We start from the raw sequence: 27716 nt of genomic DNA on the forward strand, positions 1-27716 counted from the left end.
TACGATTTTATTATCGCGAGAATATAGATTTTTCCACTTCCTCATAAGAAATCGTTCAGCGAGGTATGAATTTCAAGCTTACTAAAAGTTACATATTATATTACATTTCCATGGTCTTCTTTTGACTATGGCGCTTGTACCATATGATGGGAATTATTTGCCCGTGCTCTCAAAACTACATAATTCGTCTGCCGAGTTCCATTTTGCTGACCACAATGTCAGACTAACTCAGGACTGGAATAAACTCGGAATAGCTGCTGTCGTCTGGGATGCAGTGAGTGACCATCGTTGGTGTACGACTGTACATACTTTGCAGCATTTTTTAAATATGTTTTATTCCAATATGAACTATTCAATCATCTGTTGAATTACGGTCGTCTTCTTGAGTGTGACAAAGATGTAGCCAACTATGGAACGATTGATTCTGCCACACTTTACCGATACTGTTCTCTCCTTACATCTTATGTTTTCCTTTCTCTGTCAGGCGGTAGTGATGTGTATGTACCTGGAGCTGGGGCAGGTCGAGCTGACAGGGAAGGTTGCCATCGAGCTGGGGGCAGGCACTGGACTGGTGGGCATCGTGGCAGCTCTTCTAGGTAAGAACTCACATAAGAAACTGGTAGGAGACTTGCATTACAGGGCCAAACCAAGCTGAAGTGGGTTGGCCTGACTACTATATAGTTGAGCTGAAGTGGGTTGGCCTGACTACTATATAGTTGAGCTGAAGTGGGTTGGCCTGACTACTATATAGTTGAGCTGATGTGGGCTGGCCTGACTACTATATAGTTGAGCTGATGTGGGCTGGCCTGACTACTATATACTTGAGCTGATGTGGGCTGGCCTGACTACTATATAGTTGAGCTGATGTGGGCTGGCCTGATTACTATATAGTTGAGCTGATGTGGGCTGGCCTGACTACTATATAGTTGAGCTGATGTGGGCTGGCCTGATTACTATATAGTTGAGCTGATGTGGGCTGGCCTGACTACTATATAGTTGAGCTGATGTGGGCTGGCCTGACTACTATATAGTTGCTGGAACCATTCTGGAAAGGACAATGTGAAAATAAACCATCAGAGCCAGAACTGTTTGGGTTGGCCCTATAGTGTGGATCAGGCTCAACTGTTAGAACTACTAATTGTTAGTCACATTTTTACATGTGCTAACCGTGCAAGCCTTCTGTCCAAAGGTGCCAAAAAAGTGACCATCACAGACCGTGAGCCTGCCTTGGGCTTCCTTGCAGCCAATGTGAAAGAGAACATTCCCCCGGATCGGCTAGGAGCAGTGAAGGTCTCAGAACTGACCTGGGGCCAGGGATTGGAGCGCTATCCCACAGGAGGCTTTGACATAGTGCTGGGAGCAGACATTGTTTACCTGGAAGACACATTTCCATCATTACTGCAAACGATGGAGCACCTCAGCTCAGAGAGTAGTGTAGTGCTACTGGCCTGCAAGATCCGCTACGAGCGAGACACTAACTTCCTGAGCATGCTGAACCAGCGCTTCACAGTACACGAGGTGCACTATGACAAGGAAAGAGACATTCACATCTACAAGGCTGTGAAGCTTCCAGCAAGGAGAGATCTGTAGGAACCAGTGACTGATGGGGGATGTGAGGGGTTTGAATCACAGTGGATGGATCAATGTGCTGTCAATCATTGATGGTTCAGGGAGCTACTACTCATGAATGGACAGTCAGTGAGATGGGTTCATGGAGGATGGTTTTGTTTCATGCAGGGTTGTGTCCAGTAGGGAGAAAATATGGAGCTACAACCCAGCTACTATGGGTGATTGTAATTGTCTTAATTTCATTCATCCTTTTTTGATAAAATGGATTTGAAAACAAATTAAGACATGTGAAAAATAATACCAGAAACACATTTATTAACAGCTGCCAAAAACAAATAGTAGAATCTGTAATATAATTGTTTTGCTTTTTTCATACAAGTGAATGCTGACATTAAGAAATACAACGTTTACAAAATATGAACAGAAATGGCAAGTGTTTTAAAAATAAGATGCATATGTTATGACAGATGGCTACGTAAAAACTAAATAATACAATATGGCATTCCGTTATCCAATCAAACAGAAGACCGGGTTCAGTAAGCAAATGTTATGGAACTTTGCCGATAGAAATATAGTTGACATGAATCCTTCTTTTACATGTCAGAAAGGCATGTCTGTTCTACAAAACAGTTCTAGCTGAACATTTGGATCTGTTCCACAGTGTTGTGAGCTGCTGAACGCACCCCTGGTGTAAATCCCACGTTTGTTGACCGAGTTGTCAGTCTAAATGTCAGCGATGGGTCTACGTCATCATCCAAGCAAACTATCCCTTTTAACGAACTACATGATAAAAAAATGCTTCTTCCCTTGTTCTATCAGAAGTGTTTTGAGGCACAACAGATGAAAAAGTGAGATTGTGGGGCTAATCCTAACTTTCACTCTACAATCCCATTGATGTCAATGCATGATTAAGTGGAAGTTAGGATATCCTCCAATATGATTATGCCTTATGCCTGTTCAGGCCATGGAGAAACAAACAAGGAGACTCAAACACACACACTGCCTCAGACATCGTATACATTACATGAATGCCTAAAAGCACACTATACAACACCCATAGTCTACCCTTCAGTCATATTTCACAATTCCTCCTGTCAGCTGTGTGGTAGCTCAGTTTACATTAGCACAACTCTTTAAAAAGGTACTCAGCGAAATTACTTTCCCCCCGAGCAGCACCGGAGATATTGAGATGAGCGAGATGCAACACTTTGCCATCACACAGTAGCGCTTCACGTTGTAGTGGTAGCCACGGCACCAAAACAGCGGAGTTGAGCTTCTCGCTTCAACACTCTTAGTTGTGGAAATTGACCCACTATGCTGTTTACATTCTGCATCTACGTCATATCGCTGAGGTTACCTTTTAATGCCTGTTAGTTGATGCAGACAATCCACCCACAATCCATCTCCTACCCCAAAACACCCGACTTAGCAATGCTGAATAACAAAAGTTGGCAAGCAGAAAAATTCAATACATGATAACCCAACTCAAGCTCAAAGATAATACATTTCATCTGACAGTGGTTGGGATCTACAGTCCACATAAAGTGTTAGTAAGTAACAGAAGAGTTAAAGCAATCATCAGCCTAAATACTGAATAGTGTAGCACTCAAAAAGATGACCATTTTTCCAAAATCATTTTCAACGTGTGTTGCCAGGTGACGGTCCAAACTCAATAGTTGTATAGGGTAGTTCATGGTGGGCAGAGGGGTCCTAGTCCTCCACGGCTGGTGTTTTCCTGGTATCTGACATCTTGAGACTGGGGACTACTGGTTAGTTAGCAGCAGTGGTGTCGTGGATAGACACGATACCTACCACTGGAAGATTCCACTAGGGGCTCCATTCTATTGGTGGACAAACAGTGTGCTCCACCTCATCCTTTTAGGGGTACTCATGATGGAAAGTACTCATCATCCTTTTAAGGGGTACCTATGAGGCCATCCTTTTTAGGGGTACTCATGTCATCCTTTTAAAGGGATACTTGTGAAAAAGTGGAGAAATTGTGTTGTTATTTTTCCTCTTTCTGTAGGTCTTATAGACTGGTAGAGCTTTTTAAAAAGAAAGGGATAAATGGGGGAGGGAGGGTGGTGCCAGATGCATGGCTCTGTGGTGAGTCTCTGTACATGGGGGGGGGGGGCACTACTCTGATTTGTGGCAGTACAAGTCTTTAAGTGACTTCAGTTCCTCAATGAGGGTTTTGTTTTGGTTCTCCAGGACGGCCACACGGTTCTCCAGACACTTGACGTACTCCTTCTTCTTCCGGCGACACTCCCGGGCCGCTTCCCTGTCACACACACACACGGAGTCAGTACAGTATGTCTGGCTCAGCAAAGCAAATCTTAACACGATCACCATGTTTTCACTTAACCTCAGCTTTATTGTGTAGGTATAGACATAGGAGTTCCATATCAACAACATGCTAAATGTACACCTACATTATAGGATGTAGTCTACCATTTCACCCAACAGCCTTCATTAAAGTGATCAACATAACCCTAGTTAACAGTATCTATACCCTCTACTCCACCTACCTGTTCTTCATCAGTCTGACCTCCCTCTTACGGGTGACGACAACCTCTGGGCCTTCCTGGCCAGACAAGGCGGGAGAGGAGGCCATCACCATCCCAGGAGTCATGCTGCTGGTGTTGGCCGTACGGATCTGGTAGGTCTGCACTTCTCCAGAGGCAGCTGGGAAACAATGTTTACGTCAAGAAATTGTTGGCATACAGGAGTTGTTTGTGTTGTTGTGTGACTGCGTATGCAGGAAAACGGTTCTGTTTAGAATGTACGAGCAGAACAACTGACGGGCACCCAGTAAGAACCAAAACTTGATTGCGACTGGGGCCTCCCATGGTCCAAGAGGTTCTCACCTTGCATTACCACCTGGTTGCTGGGCACCAGGATTTGCTGTCCATCGGAGGTCTGGGCATACTGCAGGATGGTGGTGCCCTGCTGGGCGCCCGCCGCGTTGGTCATGGTCAGGGTCTGCATCCCCTGCATGCCATCCGTACCGTTATTGGCCAGTTGGATGGCGCCGCCCTGGGTGATGGCAACTGAAGAGGGGGGAGGGGTTAATGGATGATCGTCAGGTTAGGAACATTACTACGGTCTGCTCGGTCATGTTCAGCAAGGCACACCATAGCGAAACGGAAAATTAACATTGTCATTATTGGACATGTTCAGGTAGAACCTTCCCGTTTCATTCAAACATTTCTCCCTACTGAACATGACCCTATTTCCACTATAGTCATTGACCATACACGACTCATCAAATATAAAGTAAGAAAGCCAACTAAGCTTGTCCAAACCAGAACAAGCAGGCACTCTTCACATATGGCCATGATGAAACTGGAGTACGGGTGAAGTTGCCCCTAGATGCTGACCTTGGGTCAGTTAAGCATTTTCCCATGTAGAGGGGATTGGTGGAAGTACCTACGGGACCCCCCCCGGAGCGATAAAACTGACGATTGAATAGGTAGGGGTTACGTACTGTACTGGCCGCTGGCCGTCTGATAGATGGGGCATGATGTGGGCATGGCAACGGTGGTGATGGCGGGGGTCGAGTCGTCCTCCGATTTCTCCTCCTCGATCGGCGGGACCGCAGACACGTCAGACGACAGGTCGTTCAGGATCTTCCTGCAAGGGATAACAAACAATCCCAATCAATGTCTCGGACTCTCAGTCAATGTGTCATCAGATTTCATTCACAGCCCAATCAGATCCAAAATGGCACCCAATCTGCATTAAAAAAAGAATCCCAATTTGGCAACACTGAGTCAACATGACAGTCATGTTGCCAGATTGGGATTTTTTCCTGCCACCCTGAGGCTGAGACAGTGGCCCTGTGGAGGAGCGGTACCTGTAGGAAGGACGTCTGGAAAGTATCTCCCTCCTCTTCTGAGAGTCTGTCACACTGTCCACCGACTCCTGGGAGTCCTGGGAGTCCTCTGCAACTGTTGAAATCTGACAAGGTCAAACACAAGAGTTGCAGTTTATAGGGCGTCCAATCAAAAACACTTTTTTTTGACCAATGGGTAAAATAATATAATCCATTGGAAAGATTTTACCCTTGTAGGATGGTCAGAATTAGGGTGATTAAATCAATCGAGGCCAGAGAGAGAAAAGTGGCAAAAAATCTGGAAAATCACTTTCCCGTTGAACTGATCTTTCTTCTAGAATCCAAAGGACATGAAACAGAGGTAAGATGGATATCCACTTTTCATATTCATTCAAAATTCCTGTCATTTCCCCAAGATACCTCACAAAAACAAGCGTAGCTCTGAAATGTCAGAGCAATAAGCATATACCCCAATTTTTTTTTTTTTTACCAAAGCCTTTTACATTTATTTCAGCTTGTCTCATGCTAATTGAGTTTTTTTGCGACCCACGGAAACAACTTTGACCACAAAACGAAAAATTCTCAAAAATCATTACAGGAAACTTGCACTGCTGCTTATTATCAGATGTATTAGGTTATGAAATCCAACCTTTTAGATATGTTCATGATATGTTAGAGAAAGACCCAACTGAACCATTCAGAACACGAAGAATCATACTTGTCTTGGTAAAATGGGTTTTATAACACAAGTCTAATAAAAAGCATAGCTGGCACACACCCAGAGAAAATGATTTTGTGTGGAGGTGCTGACTAACAGCAAATAAACTATAAGCTATGAAAATAGAGTCATATATATATATATATATAACTCCCAGTAATTCATTTTACAGGGATATAACATTAAGTGAAATTTCATCACCAAAGCACATAGACACCCTGCAGTTTATTGGAAATGCAGTAATACCTATACAACATCCAATAATGTTCCATTGATTTGTTATATTACTGTATGTGACCCACACCAACCCTCAAATAGCTGCCATCTGAGAGATTCTCTGCTATAGATTAGATCAGTTCATTAGTCACATGCACAGGGTCACACATGTAATTGAAGGGTACAGTGAAATTCTTAAAGCTCCAACAGTACAGGTCCAATATAGACCTGTTGCTGCCTACTACCAAAGCCTATTGCATGTATCTTACTATGTACATCACAATACACTACTGTAATGGAGGGAGGAATGGGGCTCACCTGAACAGTCTGTACTTGAGGCGACTGGATGACCGAGGGCTGGGCGGCCTGGATGACCCCGTGGACCTGAACCGTCTGACCGTTGGGCAGCTGCACCAGGGTGACTGTGGGGCCGCTGGAGGAGACCTGTCCTGCTGCCATAGACACCTGCAGCAGGGACGCAGATTTAGAAACGGCTTATGAGTGTGGGCTATACATGCTCGTTCCAGGGCCCGGTTTCCCAAAAGCATCTTAAGGCCAAGTCCATTTTAGCACAACAGGATCCTATGGGTCTAACGATGGACTTAGCCTTAAGATGCTTTTGGGAAACTGGTCCATCATTTTAACCTTTATTTAACTAGGCAAGTCATTAAGAACTAATTCTTATTTACAATGACAGCCTACCCCAGCCAAACCCTAACCCGGACGACGCTGGGCCAATTGTGCGCCGCCCTATGGGACTCCCAATCATGTCCGGTTGTGATACAGCCTGGAATCGAATCTGGGTCTGTAGCGACACCTCTAGCACTGAGATACAATGCCTTAGACCACTGCGCCACTCGGGAGCCCAAAATCCACATAATGGTTACAATCAAAGACCATGAATAGAAGTGATTGATTATTCTTCATGTCAGTGAACAGTTCTGCTCTTCTACAAAACATATTTATTTATGAACATTCTACAATGTTGTGCCCTGCTGAATGCAGCCCACACATGAATACACCCTACACGCATAGGCTGCATTTACACAGGCAGCTCAATTCTGAGCTTTCTTTTGACCAATCATATCAGCTCTAAAAAGATATGACGTGATTGGTCAAGACAAATTGGTGGGGAAAACATCAGAATTGGGCTGCCAGTGTAAACACAACCATACATGTACACCAAAAGTAGGGCCTCGTAAAGAATTTCCACCAGAGGATCAATAAAGTTTCATTTGATTCAAGTCCCAAGAGTCCCAAGAAACAAAGAGATCTTCTGTTGAATCTGACAATTAATCTTAATGGTTGTACAGTCGTCTCAAATAAAACTGTGAAGGACCTCGGCGTTACTCTGGACCCTGATCTCTCTTTTGAAGAACATATCAAGACCATTTCAAGGACAGCTTTTTTCCATCTACGTAACATTGCAAAAATCAGAAACTTTCTGTCCAAAAAAATGATGCAGAAAAATTAATCCATGCTTTTGTCACTTCCAGGTTAGACTACTGCAATGCTCTACTTTCCGGCTACCCGGATAAAGCACTAAATAAACTTCAGTTAGTGCTAAATACGGCTGCTAGAATCCTGACTAGAACCAAAAAAATTGATCATATTACTCCAGTGCTAGCCTCTCTACACTGGCTTCCTGTCAAAGCAAGGGCTGATTTCAAGGTTTTACTGCTAACCTACAAAGCATTACATGGGCTTGCTCCTACCTATCTCTCTGATTTGGTCCTGCCGTACATACCTACACGTACGCTACGGTCACAAGACGCAGGCCTCCTAATTGTCCCTAGAATTTTTAAGCAAACAGCTGGAGGCAGGGCTTTCTCCTATAGAGCTCCATTTTTATGGAACGGTCTGCCTACCCATGTCAGAGACGCAAACTCGGTCTCAACCTTTAAGTCTCTACTGAAGACTCATCTCTTCAGTGGGTCATATGATTGAGTGTAGTCTGGCCCAGGAGTGGGAGGGTGAACGGAAAGGCTCTGGAGCAACGAACCGCCCTTGCTGTCTCTGCCTGGCCGGTTCCCCTCTTTCCACTGGGATTCTCTGCCTCTAACCCTATTCAGGGGCTGAGTCACTGGCTTTACTGGGGCTCTCTCATGCCGTCCCTGGAGGGGGTGCGTCACCTGAGTGGGCTGAGTCACTGATGTGGTCATCCTGTCTGGGTTGGCGCCCCCCCCCCCTTGGGTTGTGCCGTGGCGGAGGTCTTTGTGGGCTATACTCAGCCTTGTCTCAGGATGGTAAGTTGGTGGTTGAAGATATCCCTCTAGTGTTGTGGGGGCTGTGCTTTGGCAAAGTGGGTGGGGTTATATCCTTCCTGTTTGGCCCTGTCCGGGGGTGTCCTCGGATGGGGCCACAGTGTCTCCTGACCCCTCCTGTCTCAGCCTCCAGTATTTATGCTGCAGTAGTTTATGTGTCGGGGGGCTAGGGTCAGTTTGTTATATCTGGAGTACTTCTCCTGTCCTATTCGGTGTCCTGTGTGAATCTAAGTGTGCGTTCTCTAATTCTCTCCTTCTCTCTTTCTCTCTCTCGGAGGACCTGAGCCCTAGGACCATGCCCCAGGACTACCTGACATGATGACTCCTTGCTGTCCCCAGTCCACCTGGCTGTGCTGCTGCTCCAGTTTCAACTGTTCTGCCTTATTATTATTCGACCATGCTGGTCATTTATGAACATTTGAACATCTTGGCCATGTTCTGTTATAATCTCCACCCGGCACAGCCAGAAGAGGACTGGCCACCCCACATAGCCTGGTTCCTCTCTAGGTTTCTTCCTAGGTTTTGGCCTTTCTAGGGAGTTTTTCCTAGCCACCGTGCTTCTACACCTGCATTGCTTGCTGTTTGGGGTTTTAGGCTGGGTTTATGTACAGCACTTTGAGATATCAGCTGATGTACGAAGGGCTATATAAATAAATTTGATTTGAAGTGCCTGGCAATGTTGATGAGGGTACTGTACCTGGGCAAGTGTGATCTGCTGGGCCTCAGACTCAGAAACAGCTGTGTCACCACCCTGCTGTGTATCGGCTCCCGCTTCCATGGTCATTTAGTTGGCTGGAATGGCGGGTGGAGAACTCTGGAGAGCCTGTGAATGTGCGTTTTTACACAAAATGTAAAATATTGGTATGGGGGTGGATTTAATTCAGGGCTCTCCAACCCTGTTTCTGGAGAGATAAAGTTGTGTAGGTTCACGCCAATCCTGTTCCTGGAGATACCATCTTGTAGGGTTTCGCTCCAACCCCAGTTGTACCTAACCTGATTCAGCTCATCAACCAGCTAACTATTAGAATCAGGTGCATTGGATTACAGTTGGAGCTAAAACCTACAGGATGGTAGCTCTCCAGGAAGAAGGTTGGTGTGAAACCCTACAGGATGGTAGCTCCCCAGGAAGAAGGTTGGTGTGAAACCCTACAGGATGGTAGCTCTCCAGGAAGGTTGGTGTGAAACCCTACAGGATGGTAGCTCCCCAGGAAGAAGGTTGGTGTGAAACCCTACAGGATGGTAGCTCCCCAGGAAGAAGGTTGGTGTGAAACCCTACAGGATGGTAGCTCCCCAGGAAGAAGGTTGGTGTGAAACCCTACAGGATGGTAGCTCCCCAGGAACAGGGTTGGAGAGCACTGATTAAGTGATGTTATACACTGACTGTGATGTTTCAGGTCGTGGCTTTTGTGCCTCTGTCTATCCATACCAGACCAGGTTTGTTTAAGTGATTGTAGGCTACACCAGACATGCAGTATTACGTGTGACTATCTGAAAGTATGGGAGATACTATCCCAAACCATAAGTAACGTTCCTAAGGTAAAAATGTGTTGCTCAATGTTAATGTAATAAGTTCCAACATTGCATGAACGTAATGATTTTACGACAACACTAGTTAAGTGTATTTTCAATTTACAGTATAATATGCAGCACATCATTTCCTAACACGATACCGTTATTGCCGCCCTTTTCCAAGTAGTTAGCTAGCAAAGTATATAGCATTGTTAGCTACAAAGAAAACAGTAGCTAGCTGACACTTGCCTAGCTATACTAATAGATAAGAAAAAACACATTTTCAACCAAATGGTACGAAATGTATCCATGTTCATATTGTTACTCGTTATATTAAATATTTGTGGTAGCTAGCTAATATCGACAACCTGGCTAACTAGCCATAGCAGCTAGCTAGCTAACGTAAATATACAAATGTGTCCCATGCGGTAAAAATCAAGAGTTTTAGCTCAATCAATTCATTTGCATGTGGTTCATTTAACGTTGGCTAGCTATGACACTTTAATTGATGTCTTTATCTAAGTTTGCTAATGTAGTATGCTTATCCAAGACAACCACGCTGTGTTTGCAGACGGACTATCTTGCAAGCTAACGTTAGCTAGTTCTTTGGGAGGGAAATGTCTGTAGCTAAGCCAGATATTATTGGGCTGGGCTATCATTCTATACCGCTAGTTAGCTTAGCAAGTTAGGCATTCGAACCTACATGTTTTGTGATTGCCAGCTGGCTATGTAGCGAGATGGCCAAACTAGGTCTGTTAGCCAACATGCTGATGCTATTAATTACTGTGGTTGCAATCTTTACTCGAGGACTCAAGCCTCACTCCCATTTTTCCAGTACCATTCTCACATAGCTGGCTGGCTAGCTTTGTAGACTGACTCAACATCGTGTGGCTCTGCAACACCGCCGCCATGATCTCTTTGTTAGATTTGGAGCGATTTCTCCAACACACCAGGGCTTTCTTCTATCCCCCTCTCCGCATCGGATGCTTACCCGACACAGACTCGCTTCGTCACTCCCGGGTCCTCCGAGCTCCACTTTTATTCAGACCGACACGTAAGAGACCGCGTCAGGCTACACCTCTGTCGCGTCACCGAGATGAACAACAACACGGAGAACGAGGGAGACGACGAAAATCAGTTCTATCGACAGGGCTCGAATTCGAACGGAAAATGACGAAATCCACACGAAGAATACCGACATTGACGAACATTGGCGGAAGTGTACGAAATGTAGGCCTAAATAAAAGTGCGCATGTGCAAAATGTGTCAGTCGAGAACATGAACAGCTGTCAATCAAAGACGTCTTATAAAACAGAAACTATAACATCTTTGTTATATATTAGGAAGCATGAGCAGTATGCTAAAAACAGCATTGTACTGCCAGTAGAACTGATTCTAGAATCTTAAATAGACTATTTTGTACATAATTGTCACTAGTGATAAATCAAGATGTATATTCCAAATGTTCCCAAACCAATTTGCTCATGGGCTAGATATATTTTAGTATCATTATGAGGGATATAAAAGCTAGTCTTTCCTTTCCTAACTGCCTGTGTATATTGGTTCCTAACTTCCCTGAAAAGTTGCATATTGCGGGGGCTATTCGATGCTAATGCTGTACGCCACAGGATGTTTTTGTGCTGGTCGAGGGCAGTCGGGTCAATATCTGTTCCTGGTTCTACATTTTTTGAATGGGGCATGTTTATTTAAGATGGTGAGGAAAGCACTTTTATAGAACAACCAGGCATCCTCTACTGATGGGATGAGGTCAATATCTTTCCAGGTTACCCGGGCCAGGTCGATTCGAAAGGCCTGCTCGCTGAAGTGTTTTATGAAGCGTTTGACAGTGATGAGGAGTGGTCGTTTGGCCCGAAGACCCGTTACGGACGCAGGTAATGTGGCAGTGATCGCTGAGATCCTGGTTGAAGACAGCAGAGGTGTATTTGGTGCGCAGGTTGGTTAGGATGATATCTATGAGGGTGCTATTGCAGATTAAGAGAACGTACGCAGCAGGTTAGGAGAATTAGGTTAAGGTTAGGACTTTTCATCCTAACCTGCTACGAGAAGTCACTTCCGGTCGTAGCTGTATCGAAGGGGCGTGTTTTTAGGGAGTCCCAGGTGGGGGCAGTAGAACACTGTCTGTGAGCATGCTGTATAGATCTGCTGCCACACTCAAGCTACAAATCAGCAATAAGAAGCTTCTACAATCTGGGCCCTGTTGAAATACATACTTCCATCTTCCCTTTTGAAAGACAGGGATAGGTTTTTGATTAAGGTCTCCACTAAAGCAATACCCAATATAGTGTTATTGTGATTATTGGCTAGGTACTTTCACTTATTTAATCTCTGATTAGTGATCACGTTGAGGGAGAAAGGAGGCATGTTTTGGTGTTCCAACAGAGAAAACCCTGATCTTGTATTGTGGGAAATACTGTGTTGGGGTTATTGAGTTTCTGTTCGTTTTATAATGCTCAAGATGCCCATTTCATTTGCTTTATCTGTCTAGTATTCCTCTCCATCTTACACAAGCCATAAAAAACATCCCTTTATTGCAGACACAAAATTAGCTGTGTTTTAAAAGAAATTAACCCTCGGCTTTGGCAGCTGTTGCAAATCCTAAGGGAAACTTACACTTCAAACCAATTTATGACAATCATCTTTATTAGCTTTAAAAAATAAAAATAAATGTATCGATCAAACCATTTAGTCTATACACCCCCACACGCATTCAGCAAACAGTGACTGACCTTGAGCTGTCAGTGAGTGGAAGACTGGAGTGTTTCTCCGACGAGCCCCCCACTGTGCAACTCCTCCAGGAGGGCGTGTTTGTGTTCGTGTGTGAACTCCCTCTAGCCTTCACTCCAACACTCAGCAATACTGTATCCTTCAGCATGAAGCCAGTCTGCTCTTCTAATCTGTGCTGTTATAGACTTTGCCTATTGCACAAAGTACACTCTTTGTAAAAAGAGGAGCCTACAGGAAATGAAACGTTTACCTTAAAAAATAACTTAACTTCATTGTTTGGATGATGCTTGAAATCTTAAATCCATAAATTGTTGTCAAATTTTCCACATCTGCTGCATTTGGAACACACTCACACACATAAACGTGTGCATGCTTTACCTAATAACGCTACAAGAATGCAGAGGAGAAATGACCATAATCACCTAGCTCTTGAGGTAGGCTTAATAACCATAGACTGCTACACCTGGGAAAGAGTCAACACAGAGGTGGTGGGAGAAAAGACAGTCACTGATCTATATTTACTGCAGAGAGACAGAGGGAGAGGTGGTGAGATGGTGACAGGGTCCTACATAATGCATGAAGGCCAGGCGGCCCCTCAGTGCAGCAGCACTGCCTTGTCTTCATCCACCAACCCACCAGCTCTCCTACTGAACATCCATCTGGCTACCGTTTCCTACTGCACACCCATCTGGCTACCACCTACTACACATCCATCTGGCTACCACCTCCTACTGCACATCCATCTGGCTACCACCTCCTACTGCACATCCAGCTGGTTACCGTTTCCTACTGCACACCCATCTGGCTACCACCTACTGCACATTCATCTGACTACCATCTCCTACTGCAGAGTCAGCTGGCTACCATCTCCTACTGCACATGCAGGATACAATCTCCTACTGCACATTCATCTGGCTACCACCTCCTACTGCACATCCAGCTGGCTACCACCTCCTACTGCACATCCAGCTGGCTACCATCTCCTACTGCACATTCATCTGACTACCATCTCCTACTGCACATCCAGCTGGCTACCATCTCCTACTGCATAGCCAGATGGCTACCATCTTCTACTGCACATCCAGGATACCACCCCCTACTGCACATCCAGGTGGCTACCATCTCCTACTGCACATCCAGGTGGCTACCATCTCCTACTGCACATCCAGGATACCATCTCCTACTGCACATCCAGCTGGCTACCATCTCCTACTGCACATCCAGGCTACCATATCCTACTGCACATCGAGGTGGCTACCATCTCCTACTGCACATTAATCTGGCTACGATCTCCTACTGCATATCCAGGTGGCTACCATCTCCTACTGCAGAGCCAGGTTGCTACCAACTCCTACTACAGAGCCAGGTCGCTACCAACTCCTACTGCAGAGCCAGGTGGCTACCATCTCCTACTGCAGAGCCAGGTGGCTACCATCTCCTACTGCACATGCAGGTGGCTACCATCTCCTACTGCACATCCAGTGTCTCCCTAGCCCTCCTGTCTCAGCCTCCAGTATCTATGCTCCAATAGTTTGTGTCAGGGGGCTAGGGTCAGTCTGTTATATCTGGAGTATTTCTTTACAATATTTTTGGTTATTGAATGTTCAGCTGTTTAAACCTGGTGTACAAAACCAAAAGTCAAAACAACATTTATGAAAGGGAAGCATAGAAATAGTGCAGATAGAACAGACCCATCGCTTATTAGGCTTACTGTCAATGAGAATGATAGATCTATAACTCACATTTCTATGTGAATTTAGTCAGATCGCCCAAAAAGTGACATATTGCACGTTTAAAGCAGCAGAATGAGGAGGGCTGGCGAGGGGCGTCAGAGAGCCAGGTGGAGACTAATCAAACGTTGATGAGGATCACGCTCAGAATTCACCGGGATGATTAGGCTTTAATTACCGAGGGCCACACTGACATATTCCCAATAACTGGATATGTCTAAGAGCTCCCGTTGCCCCGAGCGGGGCACAAAATAATCCATTGGAGTCGGTGATGAAATCCAAAGCTGTGAGGTGAGGAGGATGACCGTCTCACAGACTTCCCAAGCGGGGGTCACAGACAGGCAAAATACACCCTTCTAGCAAAGCAACCACTGAATAGACTACCGATACTCAATACAATGCGAATGCCAAGAAGTTTATTCTTGTACGTATGTTTGTTGCATGTTTTTAATGCAATGCATTTATTAGACAGCTCATGCACATCATCCTTTTATGTAATGCTATCTTTATGGTTCCCTACATGCCTAATGGTACTTTTCACCAGCGAATCATCTCGGCACCAGACACCAGTGTCAGAGCATAATGAACACCAGACACCAGTGTCAGGACATAATGAACACCAGACACCAGTGTCAGAGCATAATGAACACCAGACACCAGTGTCAGAGCATAATGAACACCAGACACCAGTGTCAGAGCATAATGAACACCAGACACCAGTGTCAGAGCATAATGAACACCAGACACCAGTGTCAGAGCATAATGAACACCAGACACCAGTGTCAGGACATAATGAACACCAGACACCAGTGTTAGAGCATAATGAACACCAGACACCAGTGTCAGGACATAATGAACACCAGATACCAGTGTTAGAGCATAATGAACACCAGACACCAGTGTCAGGACATAATGAAGCTGTGACCTGGAAGGAGCTACAGGGAGGGGAAATCTCAACTCCACCTCCCACTTGGTTGGCTGATCAACACTGCCAGATGTGACAATAATGTCCCCTAAACCGCTGGCGCTGCCAACATCCTGCAGACACCTGGCACCGCTCAATGATTGTTCTGTTGCACAGCCAATAGGGTTTGTATCAGGGCAGTTGTTACTGTTTTTACCAGGGATGTCTTTGTAGATTTGTAGTGTATTATTTGACTCTTTCTGTAGCTTGTCTCTAGCACGGTCACACTACTCATTCTGATCATTCACAATTTCCCACAATGCACATTGCAGATTTCTATATCTGCATCCCAAATGGCATCCTTTTCACCCAAAGTAGTGCACTATGTAGAGAATAGTTTCATTTGTCACGTAGATGTTTAAGCTGCCTTTTCTCAGTGGCTGAGAACTGTAATTAGGCAGCCTGTTTTGAATCGATGTCAACATTTCCAATACAGTCCTGGGGTGTTGGTGTGTTGAATAGTCTGGTCTAGACAGAGGATGAGTCACACACGAGCCAACATGCCCGCAGGTAAGGAACGACTGGGAGAGGTAAACACTAGCTAGCTAGCTTTTTTTCCCCTGTCACATTTTATACAGCGTGGCAGAGAGACAAGAGAAAAGGAAGAACACACACCTGGGTCCATGTGAAAAACACTTCATCAATTAAACACTTCTTCAATCGACTCTTCACTTGGATCAAACTAGGAAATATTCATCATGTAGCCTATTGACCAATCTGAATAACGTCCCTGGTCTGGTGTTCTGGGTTAAAGGTGGGCATTACCTGATGTACAGCTCTGACATCAGACTGACTGCTCGCTTTGGACAATGTTATGCTACAGCCATCTTCTTTACAAGAACACCAAAGCATTAGAGACACAATGTAATGTAGCTACACTACTGTTCAAAAGTTTAGGGTCACTTAGAAATGTCCTTGTTTTCCATGAAAACATATATGAAATGAGTTGCAAAAGGAATAGGAGATCTAGTCAAGACGTTGACAATGTTATAAATAATGTTTTTTTTTATTGAAATAATAATTGTGTCCTTCAAACTTTGCTTTTGTCAAAGAATTGCAGCAATTACAGGTTTGCAGACCTTTTGGCATTCTAGTTGTCAATTTGTTGAGGAAATCTGAAGAGATTTCACCCCATGCTTCCTGAAGCACCTCCCACAAGTTGGATTGGTTTGATGGGCACTTCTTACGTACCATATAATCAAGCTGCTCCCACAACAGCTCAATAGGGTTGAGATCCGATGACTGTGCTGGCCACTCCATTATAGAAAGAATACCAGCTGACTGCTTCTTCCCTAAATAGTTATTGCATAGTTTGGAGCTGTGGTCATTGTCCAGTTGTAGGAGGAAATTGGCTCCAACAAAGCGCCGTCCACAGGGTATGGCATGGCGTTGCAAAATGGAATGATAGCCTTCCTTCTTCAAGATCTCTTTTACCCTGTACAAATCTCCCACTTTACCACCATCAAAGCACCCCCAGACCATCCCATTGCCTCCACCATGCTTGACAGATGGCGTCAAGCACTCCTCCAGCATCTTTTCATTTTTTTCTGCATCTCGCGAATGGTCTTCTGTGTGATCTGAACACCTCAAAGTTAGATTTGTCTGTCCATAACACTTTTTTCCAATCTTTCTCTGTCCAGTGTCTGTGTTCTTTTGCCCATCTTCATTTATTTTATTTTATTGGCCAGACTGAGATATGACTTTTTCAATGCAACTCTGCCTAGAAGGCCAGCATCCCGGAGTTGCCTCTTCACTGTTGACTTTGAGACTGGTGTTTTGCGGGTACTATTTAATGAAGCTGCCAGTTGAGGACTTGTGAGGCGTCTGTTTCTCAAACTAGACACTCTAATGTACTTGTCCTCTTGCTCAGTTGTGCACCGGGGCCTCCCACTCCTCTTTCTATTCTGGTTAGAGCCAATTTGCGCTGTTCTGTGAAGGGAGTAGTACACAGCGTTGTATGAGATCTTCAGTTTCTTGGCAATTTCTCGCATGGAATAGCCTTAATTTCTCAGAACAAGAATAGACTGATGAGTTTCAGAAGAAAGTTATTTGTTTCTGGCTGTTTTGAGCCTGTATTCGAAACAACAAATGCTGATGCTCCAGATACTCAACTAGTCTAAAGAAGGCCAGTTTTATTGCTTCTTTAATCAGGACAACAGTTTTCAGCTGTGATAACATAATTGCAAAATATTTTTTTAATGATCAATTAGCCTTTTAAAATGATAAACTTGGATTAACTAACACAACATGCCATTGGAACACAGGAGTGATGGTTGCTGATAATGGGCCTCTGTACGCCTATGTAGATATTCCATAGAAAAATCTGCAGTTTCCAGCTACAATAGTCATTTACAACATGAACAATGTCTACACTGATTCTCTGATCAATTTGATGTTGTTTTAATGGACACAAAAAATGTGCTTTTCTTTCAAAAACAAGGACATTTCTATGTGACCACAAACTTTTGAACGGTAGTGTACGTATAGATAATGCCAATTAGGAATCCCCAGCTTCGAATTCAATAAGCTGAAGATGGAATCCACCTCTGTTTCTTTCCATGCCTCGATGCATTAGCTTGTTTCTCCAAGCTGCCAGACACCATTAGAGAACTGCAGAAGGACTGCAGGGTAAACTGGGGGGTGAAAAACACTTATTTGGAGCTTCTGTGTTTGTTGTTGAGGATCTGACTGTTCTGTGAGGCAGGGAGGGAATATGTACGTTGGTGGGAGAATGACATTGATGCATTCTCAACGGGAACAAACTGTTTTATCTCACGGGTTGTCTTGTCCAGCCCGGTGCATGTTTGTTACTTCTTGGGATATCTCACACATCTACAGGGCCTAGTGAAAGTCTACACACCCCTTGCACCTTGTCTTCACATTTTGGGGGATTTTATATTTTTCCTACAGATCTACACAACCTACTCCATATTTTATTTAGAAATTATTATTATTTTTATAATTATTTTTTACCCCTTTTTCTCCCCAATTTCGGGATATACAATTGGTAGTTAGTCTTGTCCCATCGCTGCAACTCCTGCACGGACTCGGGAGAGGCGAAGGTCGAAAGCCATGCGTCCTCCGAAACACGACCCAGCAAAACCGCACCGCTTCTTGACACACTGATCGCTTAACCCGGAAGCCAGCCGCACCAGTCAAAGGAAACACCGTACAGCTGGCGACCGAAGTCAGAGTGCATGCCCCCGGCCGCCATAAGGAGTCGCTAGAGCATGCTGGAACAAGGACATCCCAGCCGGGCAAACCCTCCCCTAACCTGGACGATGCTGGGCCAATTGTGCAGTGCAGTCAGCTGCGACACAGCCCGGGATCGAACCCGGATCGGTAGTGACATCTCTACCGCTGCGTCACTCGGGAGGCGCCACTCTTGATTACATATGTCTTCACAGCCCAGAGTTACTTCTTGTTGAAAGTCTTTTAGGCAGCCATTACAGCTGGGAAATCATTCTGAATAAGATTCTACCCAACTCTTATGGCAACATACATCCATTGTTTTTGTCAAAATTGCTCAAGATCATTACATTTGGTTGGGAGTCATTGATGGAAGCAATATTCAAATTTTGTTTCAGATTTTCAAGCAAATTTAAGTCAGGATTGAGACTGGACCCCTCAGGAACACTCAACACCTCTTGGATACATGTGTTGACATAAGAGTTGTACAAGGTTGGTAGAATGTTATTCAGAATGATCCACAGCTGTAATGGCTGCTAAAGGTGCTTCCACCAAGTATTACGTCTGGAGTATGAAGACATATGCAATCCGAGACCAGAGACGAATGGCGCAGCAGTCTAAGGCACTGCATCTCAGTGCTAGAGGCATCACTACAGACCCTGGTTCGATTCCAGGCTGTATTTACAAATGGCTGTGATTGGGAGTCCCAAAGGGAAGCGCACAATTGGCCCAGCGTCATTAGGGGTTGGCCGGGGTAGTTTAGGGGTTGGCCGGGGGAGGCCGTCATTGTAAATAACAATTTGTTATTAACTGACTTTCCTAGTTAAATAAATAAATATGTTATTTTAATGTGTATTAATTTTGGAACATTTTCTATAAGTTTCTTTCACTTTGGAAATGTGGAGTAGGTTGTGCAGATCTGTAGGAAAAATGTACATTTGAATCCTTTTTAGATGTAATTTTAAGGCAGCAGAATGTGAAAGGGGTGTGTAGACTTTCACCAGCGACTGTACGCATCTTTTCCCCTCTTTTTAAACATGAACACACTCATTGTCATTAACATGAACACACTCATTGTCATTAACATGAACACACTCATTGTCATTAACATGAACACACTCATTGTCATTAACATGAACACACTCATTGTCATTAACATGAACACACTCATTGTCATTAACATGAACACACTCATTGTCATTAACATGAACACACTCATTGTTATTCCCATTTCATCACTGGGAATCTTATGACGTGATCGGGGTATCCCTCAATATTAAAAACTACTCATGGGATATAAGGGACGGTGGGTGAAAAATGACTCTCATTTCTAATTTCATAACCTGTCCGATAGATTGATCTCGTGTAGGTGCAATGGGCAGTAGGTACTTGGGGTGTGTGTGGTGATTGTCTGTAATTACACACAGAGGCACATTTAGTCTGACAGATACATGGTGGCTGCTTGATGAGGGTGCCCATTTCAATTAAGGACATTAAATGAGAAAACCTTATAGAGTAGCTCCCTGCCAGACATAAGCAGAATTAATACACTGCACAGGCTCATTAACTAGCATGTTAATTGCACCCTAATTAACCATTTAGTTATTTGAGTACCCTTTTATCATTTAGTCACAGTCAAAAGGAGAAGAAATGGCAGGTATGTCATCACCTTGGTTACTAACAGTTGTAATTCATCCATCATGGGTCTTGGGTTGAAAGTAGAACAAAATTAATTTCCATTGCCTCAACAAGACAATGGACTGCAACGTTTCCACATTGAATGTGAAATTAAATGAACTGATGAAAGAGTGCTTGTAGGCCTACTCCCATATTGATGGTTGATTGGTCAAATAATGAACCTGTCACTGTAAGCAGGTGAGAGAACGTGATTAGGAAGAGGAACCAAAATGGCCGCCAAGGTGTGAGCATAGAGAGAAGATTCATCTTTGTGTCTGTGCCATTATGACGTCTGTGACAGTACATTTTCTTCTTCTCGATTGGCTGATCCCTCCTGATGTCCCGGTTAGACATGACTCCAACAGGGTGCAACCTTTCTTCTATGAAAAAAGAAATCCCCAATGTAATTACAGGGACTGGCCAAGAAAAGAGAGACCGCTGGCCAGTGTGATTCTACTATTTATTACACATATTACATTCTTAAATACAAATGATTCACTCAACAGTTCTTGCATAGAGATATTACAATACCAATTTAAAAAAGAATTATGAAACAAACCAGTAACAAAAATAAATCTTTCCTTTTTCCATAATAAAGAACATTGTCATACTAACATCATACAAATAATAATTTTGAAAACACTTTGTACAGCAAAGAAAAGGAGTGAGAAAGAGAGTACAGTTAGGAATATGGGTGGGGGGCGCTGGTAGAAAAAGGTGCTGTTTCACTAAGGATGGTGTACAATACATTTTCATTTACTCCAACACAAAGCAGTGATTTACTCCCACACAAAGCAGTGATTTACTCCCACACAAAGCAGTGAAAGCCATTGTTGTATAACCAAGTTCTGATGCACAAAGACAAGTTAAAAATGACGTGTCGACTGCAGACACAAAGTAAATGGGAAATGTTTTCTCTCTTTCAGTAGTTCTTTGAATGTTTTTACTAACTTACTGACGTGTCTCTGATCACAAACAGGAAACATGATGCGTCTCTGACAGGAACCTGGAAACAGGAAATACATCAACACTGGTGTGTGCATAATGATGTTTCAGGGAGACGAATTTGGGACGTAACATCCAAAGTTCATGTGGTGGTCAGACAGCTGACATGGGAGTGGGCTTGAAGATGAGGACTGAGTGCACAGCAAACACCTGTCATACAGTACATCAAGATGCTACCCACAACTGTAAAACAATCCAAATGCCTGTCTTTCTTTTAAATGTCGTAACAAATTGTAGTGCTGAATTATACCGACTGAATGTGAGGCGATTCATTATTTTTCTAATTTTACCTCCCTGTTTTCTCTACAATTTTGATATTATCCTTGTCCTCCGAAACATGACCCACCTAACCGCGCTCCTTAACATCCGCAACAATGTGTCGGAGGAAACACCATTCAACTGGTGGGTCATGTGCCTGCAGGCATCCGGCCCGTCACAAGGAGTCGCTAGAGCACGATGAGCCAAGTAAAGCTCCCCCGGCCAAACCCTCCCCTAAACCAAACCCTCCCCTAAACCGAGCGATGCTGAGCCAATTGTGCACTGTCCTATGAGACTCCCGGGCACAGCCAGATGTGGCACAGCCTGGGAACGAACCCGGGTCTGTAGTAACACCTCTAGCACTGTGATGCAGTGCCTTAGACTGCAGCGCCACTCGGCAGGCCAGAATGAAGCTTCATTTTGACTGCTTTGGATAAGCCTCCCCAATAGTGAACTCTGTTCAAGTACACAGTGAATCTTGTTGTACGATAAAAAAAAAGATTATATCACAATCAACATCTCAGTAATCAACTGGTAGCTAGCATTTACAGAGAAAACTTACATGAGACCATTTAGTTAAGTTGTTGTCTTAACGGTTTCACCCTGGAATACTGAAAGGTCTGAACACAGCGAGCTGCCAATAGAGGAAACATTAATCACAGTCCCAACTACTCTAAAACCTTTGTTGCTTGTAAAGGTTTGATATACACAGAACATTATTACCGGGTTCCTCTTTTGGTCTCTTCCTAGTAGTTTATACAAATCATTGAGATGTCGTGTGCAATGCATTCAACCTCCCTGCGTGTGTTTGTGCACAGTTAATCTAGATGGGCCTGGAGGTCTGGGTTGTGTTCATCCAGGACCACTGTAGCAAAAGGTTTTAAAACGTCCATGCGGTAGCTTGTTTCACACATTAATTTCCTCCCTACTGAACATGACCCTGGAGTTTGCGAGTAGCAGGACAGGAGGCTGACACTTTCTGGCAAACTAGAGTAGTTGGGAAGTCTCACTCCATGGAGAGGAGAGGAGAGGAGAGGAGAGGAGAGGAGAGGAGAGGAGAGGAGAGGAGAGGAGAGAGACATAGAGAGAGAGAGAGAGAAAGAGAGAGAAGTTGGGAAGTCTCACTCCATTGAGTCCTGTTAGAGGGCTGACCGGCACTGACCAGCACTGCTAAGGGAGCAGAATTCACTCCACATTACCTCGATGACCCTGCTGTCAACGTGCCCTCCCATTGGCCAATGTCAGCCAATTCAGTGGGCAGCTCTGAGAGGTTAGCGCTGGATGATGCTAACAGCTAACGGAGCAGATGTCTAGATGGCAATTGGCAAGTGGCTAGCAAAAAAATGTCAACAGCGAGCTAATGTTTGTCTGTCTTCTCGCCAAGTGATGTGTGCGTTTCTGCACCTTCCAATTCTTACACAGGTCAGGGTGAGGAAAGATGACGGTGATGATAATAATGAAGAGAAGACAAATGAAAGTGAATCCCACTACCTGGCTTGTGCTTACCAGTACCACCGATATGACTGCACAACAATCCCACTGCCTGGCTTGTGCTTACCAGTACCACCGATATGACTGCACAACAATCCCACTGCCTGGCTTGTGCTTACCAGTACCACCGATATGACTGCACAACAATCCCACTGACCTTTCTGGGTGCTAATGCCATGCAGACAGACAACAGTACAATCACAATAACTCACTCACTCTCCAAAAAAACTTTAACCGTAAGAAGAAGAATCCTCCCTCCACATAAAATACATTTCCCACATCCCACCTTGACTAGAAGCATCTCGGCCTATTGAAATGAACTGTAGACATGAGCAGAATTCTGTTAGAAATGTGAGGGCCGACGTCTCTGTCTGTATGCTTTTGACTCTGGCTCTAGTTTGGTCTTTTGTCTGGTAGTTGCCCTCCGTAGTTCTGTAGGGGGATTGGCCAAGTACTCTCATAGACCAATGTGTCATTTCAAGCATGTTGAAGAGTTCATAGGCTTGGTACTTTGATGTTCAGGATCTGTGCGCTCCGAAATGAACTGTTCTCAGCAAAACATATAGGGAAAGAGAAGAGATTTTAGAAAATAAATGAAGTAACCTGTACACATCATTTACGATATCCTTTGCAGTCTGTGCTTCGGTAGCTGTTTTGCTACTTGTCTTTCGCGTGTGCATATGGCAGTCCACACTAGAACAGTATGTGTCCAAGCCAACGTTTGCTGAGTTTCAAGACTTTCCAGTTCAAGACCGAAGGGTTTACAAAGGACATTTTTTACAAAAGTTTCAAAAGTGTCGCTGCGCAGCTGTGGAGGGGAACTCAGAGAGGAGGCAGAGAGGAGACAGAGAGGAGGCAGAGAGGAGGCAGAGAGGAGACACAGAGGAGGCAGAGAGGAGACAGAGAGGAGGCAGAGAGGAGACAGAGAGGAGGCAGAGAGGAGGCAGAGAAGAGACAGAGAGGAGGCAGAGAGGAGGCAGAGAGGAGACAGAGAGGAGGCAGAGAGGAGACAGAGAGGAGGCAGAGAGGAGGCAGAGAGGAGACAGAGAGGAGACAGAGAGGAGACAGAGAGGAGGCAGAGAGGAGACAGAGAGGAGGCAGAGAGGAGGCAGAGAGGAGGCAGAGAGGAGACAGAGAGGAGGCAGAGAGGAGACAGAGAGGAGGCAGAGAGGAGACAGAGAGGAGGCAGAGAGGAGGCAGAGAGGAGGCAGAGAGGAGACAGAGAGGAGGCAGAGAGGAGGCAGAGAGGAGACAGAGAGGAGGCAGAGAGGAGACAGAGAGGAGGCAGAGAGGAGGCAGAGAGGAGACAGAGAGGAGGCAGAGAGGAGGCAGAGAGGAGACAGAGAGGAGGCAGAGAGGAGACAAAGAGGAGGCAGAGAGGAGGCAGAGAGGAGGCAGAGAGGAGACAGAGAGGAGACAGAGAGGAGGCAGAGAGGAGGCAGAGAGGAGACGGAGAGGAGGCGGAGAGGAGGCGGAGAGGAGACGGAGAGGAGACGGAGAGGAGGCGGAGAGGAGACGGAGAGGAGGCGGAGAGGAGGCAGAGAGGAGACGGAGAGGAGGCGGAGAGGAGACAGAGAGGAGGCAGAGAGGAGACAGAGAGGAGACAGAGAGGAGACAGAGAGGAGGCAGAGAGGAGACAGAGAGGAGGCAGAGAGGAGACAGAGAGGAGGCAGAGAGGAGGCAGAGAGGAGGCAGAGAGGAGACAGAGAGGAGACAGAGAGGAGGCAGAGAGGAGGCAGAGAGGAGGCAGAGAGGAGGCAGAGAGGAGACAGAGAGGAGACAGAGAGGAGGCAGAGAGGAGGCAGAGAGGAGACAGAGAGGAGGCAGAGAGGAGACGGAGAGGAGACAGAGAGGAGGCAGAGAGGAGACAGAGAGGAGACAGAGAGGAGGCAGAGAGGAGGCAGAGAGGAGACAGAGAGGAGGCAGAGAGGAGACAGAGAGGAGACAGAGAGGAGGCAGAGAGGAGGCAGAGAGGAGACAGAGAGGAGGCAGAGAGGAGACAGAGAGGAGGCAGAGAGGAGGCAGAGAGGAGGCAGAGAGGAGACGGAGAGGAGACAGAGAGGAGGCAGAGAGGAGACAGAGAGGAGACAGAGAGGAGGCAGAGAGGAGGCAGAGAGGAGACAGAGAGGAGGCAGAGAGGAGACAGAGAGGAGGCAGAGAGGAGGCAGAGAGGAGGCAGAGAGGAGACAGAGAGGAGGCAGAGAGGAGACGGAGAGGAGACAGAGAGGAGGCAGAGAGGAGACAGAGAGGAGACAGAGAGGAGGCAGAGAGGAGGCAGAGAGGAGACAGAGAGGAGGCAGAGAGGAGACAGAGAGGAGACAGAGAGGAGGCAGAGAGGAGGCAGAGAGGAGACAGAGAGGAGGCAGAGAGGAGACAGAGAGGAGGCAGAGAGGAGGCAGAGAGGAGGCAGAGAGGAGGCAGAGAGGAGACAGAGAGGAGGCAGAGAGGAGACAGAGAGGAGACAGAGAGGAGACAGAGAGGAGACAGAGAGGAGACAGAGAGGAGGCAGAGAGGAGACAGAGAGGAGGCAGAGAGGAGGCAGAGAGGAGACAGAGAGGAGGCAGAGAGGAGACAGAGAGGAGGCAGAGAGGAGACAGAGAGGAGGCAGAGAGGAGGCAGAGAGGAGGCAGAGAGGAGACAGAGAGGAGGCAGAGAGGAGGCAGAGAGGAGGCAGAGAGGAGGCAGAGAGGAGGCAGAGAGGAGACAGAGAGGAGGCAGAGAGGAGACAGAGAGGAGGCAGAGAGGAGACAGAGAGGAGGCAGAGAGGAGGCAGAGAGGAGGCAGAGAGGAGGCAGAGAGGAGACAGAGAGGAGGCAGAGAGGAGGCAGAGAGGAGACAGAGAGGAGACAGAGAGGAGACAGAGAGGAGATAGAGAGGAGACAGAGAGGAGGCAGAGAGGAGACAGAGAGGGGACAGAGAGGAGGCAGAGAGGAGACAGAGAGGAGACAGAGAGGAGGCAGAGAGGAGATAGAGAGGAGACAGAGAGGAGGCAGAGAGGAGGCAGAGAGGAGACAGAGAGGAGACAGAGAGGAGGCAGAGAGGAGACAGAGAGGAGACAGAGAGGAGACAGAGAGGAGATAGAGAGGAGACAGAGAGGAGGCAGAGAGGAGACAGAGAGGGGACAGAGAGGAGGCAGAGAGGAGACAGAGAGGAGACAGAGAGGAGATAGAGAGGGGACAGAGAGGAGGCAGAGAGGAGGCAGAGAGGAGACAGAGAGGAGACAGAGAGGAGGCAGAGAGGAGGCAGAGAGGAGACAGAGAGGAGACAGAGAGGAGACAGAGAGGAGATAGAGAGGAGACAGAGAGGAGGCAGAGAGGAGACAGAGAGGGGACAGAGAGGAGGCAGAGAGGAGACAGAGAGGAGACAGAGAGGAGACAGAGAGGAGACAGAGAGGAGACAGAGAGGAGACAGATAGGAGACAGAGAGGAGACAGAGAGGAGACAGAGAGGAGACAGAGAGGAGGCAGAGAGGAGGCAGAGAGGAGGCAGAGAGGAGGCAGAGAGGAGACAGAGAGGAGGCAGAGAGGAGGCAGAGAGGAGGCAGAGAGGAGACAGAGAGGAGACAGAGAGGAGACAGAGAGGAGACAGAGAGGAGACAGAGAGGAGACAGAGAGGGGACAGAGAGGAGGCAGAGAGGAGACAGAGGAGACAGAGAGGAGACAGAGAGGAGGCAGAGAGGAGGCAGAGAGGAGACAGATAGGAGACAGAGAGGAGACAGAGAGGAGACAGAGAGGAGACAGAGAGGAGGCAGAGAGGAGGCAGAGAGGAGGCAGAGAGGAGGCAGAGAGGAGACAGAGAGGAGTGCATCTGGAGAATAGGAGTGTGAATATTATAGTTCAATGTGGTCATCAGTTGTCTGACCAGGGACTGGGTCAATGTCTTCCAGTTGACCTTTGACTCCTTACAAGAGGAGTTTGACTGGGTTGGCTTTGCAAAGTAGCCTTATCCTGTGGTTGTTTACAGTTGTCCAAACACTAAGATAACCTTTGAAAGAGCAACAGAAAATGGGACGACAACTCTTCTACTCTTTATACGACACAAGCGTCAGCCGGTATTGTGTTACTGTCTCCAGGCAGAATCCCCATCTGGCAGTATCAGATTTCCAGGACTCGGGTGAGGCAGAGCTGCTTTGGGAACAACATTAGACCAGACTGTCTGTTTATCTGTCTGTACACAAACACCATGAGTACGTGCCTAATGCAGCCCCACAGACCCTGTCCGTTTGTCTGGCTCTCCCATGTCTCCCAAGGCTGATCCGATCCTTGATCTGATGCAACCAAGATTTTGATTGAACTCTCTCTCTCAGTACCCTTTTCAACACAACGGAGACAGGCGTGACGTTCACCTCCATCTTCACCTCTCCTCTTCTCGCTCTCCTCCTCTCCCTCTCTTCTCCCTCCAACTCCTCAGATATGCCTTTTCATGTGTAGCGCCAAATGGTCCGACCGTGAGAAACACCTGCAGAACGGACAGAAATGATGTCGTTAGCTTGTTGCAATAGTAGGAGGAACTATTGTTGAGTCAACAGTCTAACTGCTGCTGTTAGC

At 46.0% G+C, this 27716-nt stretch overlaps 3 protein-coding genes across 5 annotated transcripts in view; 1 reads left to right on the forward strand and 2 right to left on the reverse strand.

Annotated features, from left to right (window-relative positions):
- Positions 1 to 23: 23 nt before the first annotated feature.
- Positions 24 to 1986, forward strand: LOC118941088 (protein N-lysine methyltransferase METTL21A-like). Its single transcript, XM_036951773.2, has 3 exons — positions 24 to 274; positions 485 to 596; positions 1190 to 1986. The coding sequence occupies exons 1-3, from the start codon at positions 128 to 130 to the stop codon at positions 1588 to 1590; spliced, it is 660 nt and encodes a 219-aa protein (XP_036807668.2). The 5' UTR covers positions 24 to 127; the 3' UTR covers positions 1591 to 1986.
- On the reverse strand, positions 1868 to 11336 carry LOC110495586 (cyclic AMP-responsive element-binding protein 1). 3 transcript variants are annotated; one of them, XM_036951771.2, is made up of 8 exons: positions 11103 to 11336; positions 9300 to 9425; positions 6657 to 6803; positions 5426 to 5529; positions 5057 to 5202; positions 4437 to 4619; positions 4098 to 4254; positions 1868 to 3850 (listed from the first exon to the last, which is right to left on the reverse strand). In XM_036951771.2, exons 2-8 carry the CDS (start codon positions 9384 to 9386, stop codon positions 3706 to 3708), a joined length of 969 nt encoding a protein of 322 aa, XP_036807666.1. In that variant the 5' UTR covers positions 9387 to 9425; positions 11103 to 11336; the 3' UTR covers positions 1868 to 3705. The 3 variants fall into 3 exon arrangements, with proteins under 3 accessions (XP_036807666.1, XP_036807667.1, XP_036807665.1); XM_036951772.2 differs by having other exon boundaries at positions 10959 to 11123; XM_036951770.2 differs by having other exon boundaries at positions 10950 to 11123.
- Positions 11337 to 26363: 15027 nt separating this feature from the next.
- The window catches only part of LOC110514048 (Krueppel-like factor 7), a 58918-nt gene continuing 57565 nt past the window's right edge, over positions 26364 to 27716 (reverse strand). Inside the window, exon 4 of the mRNA XM_090242275.1 lies at positions 26364 to 27627. Coding sequence (XP_090098401.1) covers positions 27576 to 27627 — 52 coding nt within the window. The 3' untranslated portion in view covers positions 26364 to 27575. The remainder of the gene's footprint in view (positions 27628 to 27716) is intronic.

The sequence above is a fragment of the Oncorhynchus mykiss genome, chromosome 7 (assembly GCF_057628025.1).
Source record: "Oncorhynchus mykiss isolate SJ-2025 chromosome 7, ASM5762802v1, whole genome shotgun sequence".
Classification (NCBI taxonomy): Eukaryota; Metazoa; Chordata; class Actinopteri; order Salmoniformes; family Salmonidae; genus Oncorhynchus; species Oncorhynchus mykiss.

Coding starts and splice junctions, on each gene's coding strand:
- LOC118941088 (XM_036951773.2), top strand. CDS start 128: ATGGCGCTTGTACCATATGATGGGAATTATTTGCCCGTGCTCTCAAAA. Junction 275..484: donor CTGCTGTCGTCTGGGATGCA/GTGAGTGACCAT, acceptor TTTCTCTGTCAG/GCGGTAGTGATGTGTATGTA. Junction 597..1,189: donor CATCGTGGCAGCTCTTCTAG/GTAAGAACTCAC, acceptor TTCTGTCCAAAG/GTGCCAAAAAAGTGACCATC.
- LOC110495586 (XM_036951771.2), bottom strand. CDS start 9,386: ATGACCATGGAAGCGGGAGCCGATACACAGCAGGGTGGTGACACAGCT. Junction 4,620..5,056: donor GACGGCCAGCGGCCAGTACA/GTACGTAACCCC, acceptor CCCCCTCTTCAG/TTGCCATCACCCAGGGCGGC. Junction 4,255..4,436: donor CAACCAGGTGGTAATGCAAG/GTGAGAACCTCT, acceptor ATTGTTTCCCAG/CTGCCTCTGGAGAAGTGCAG.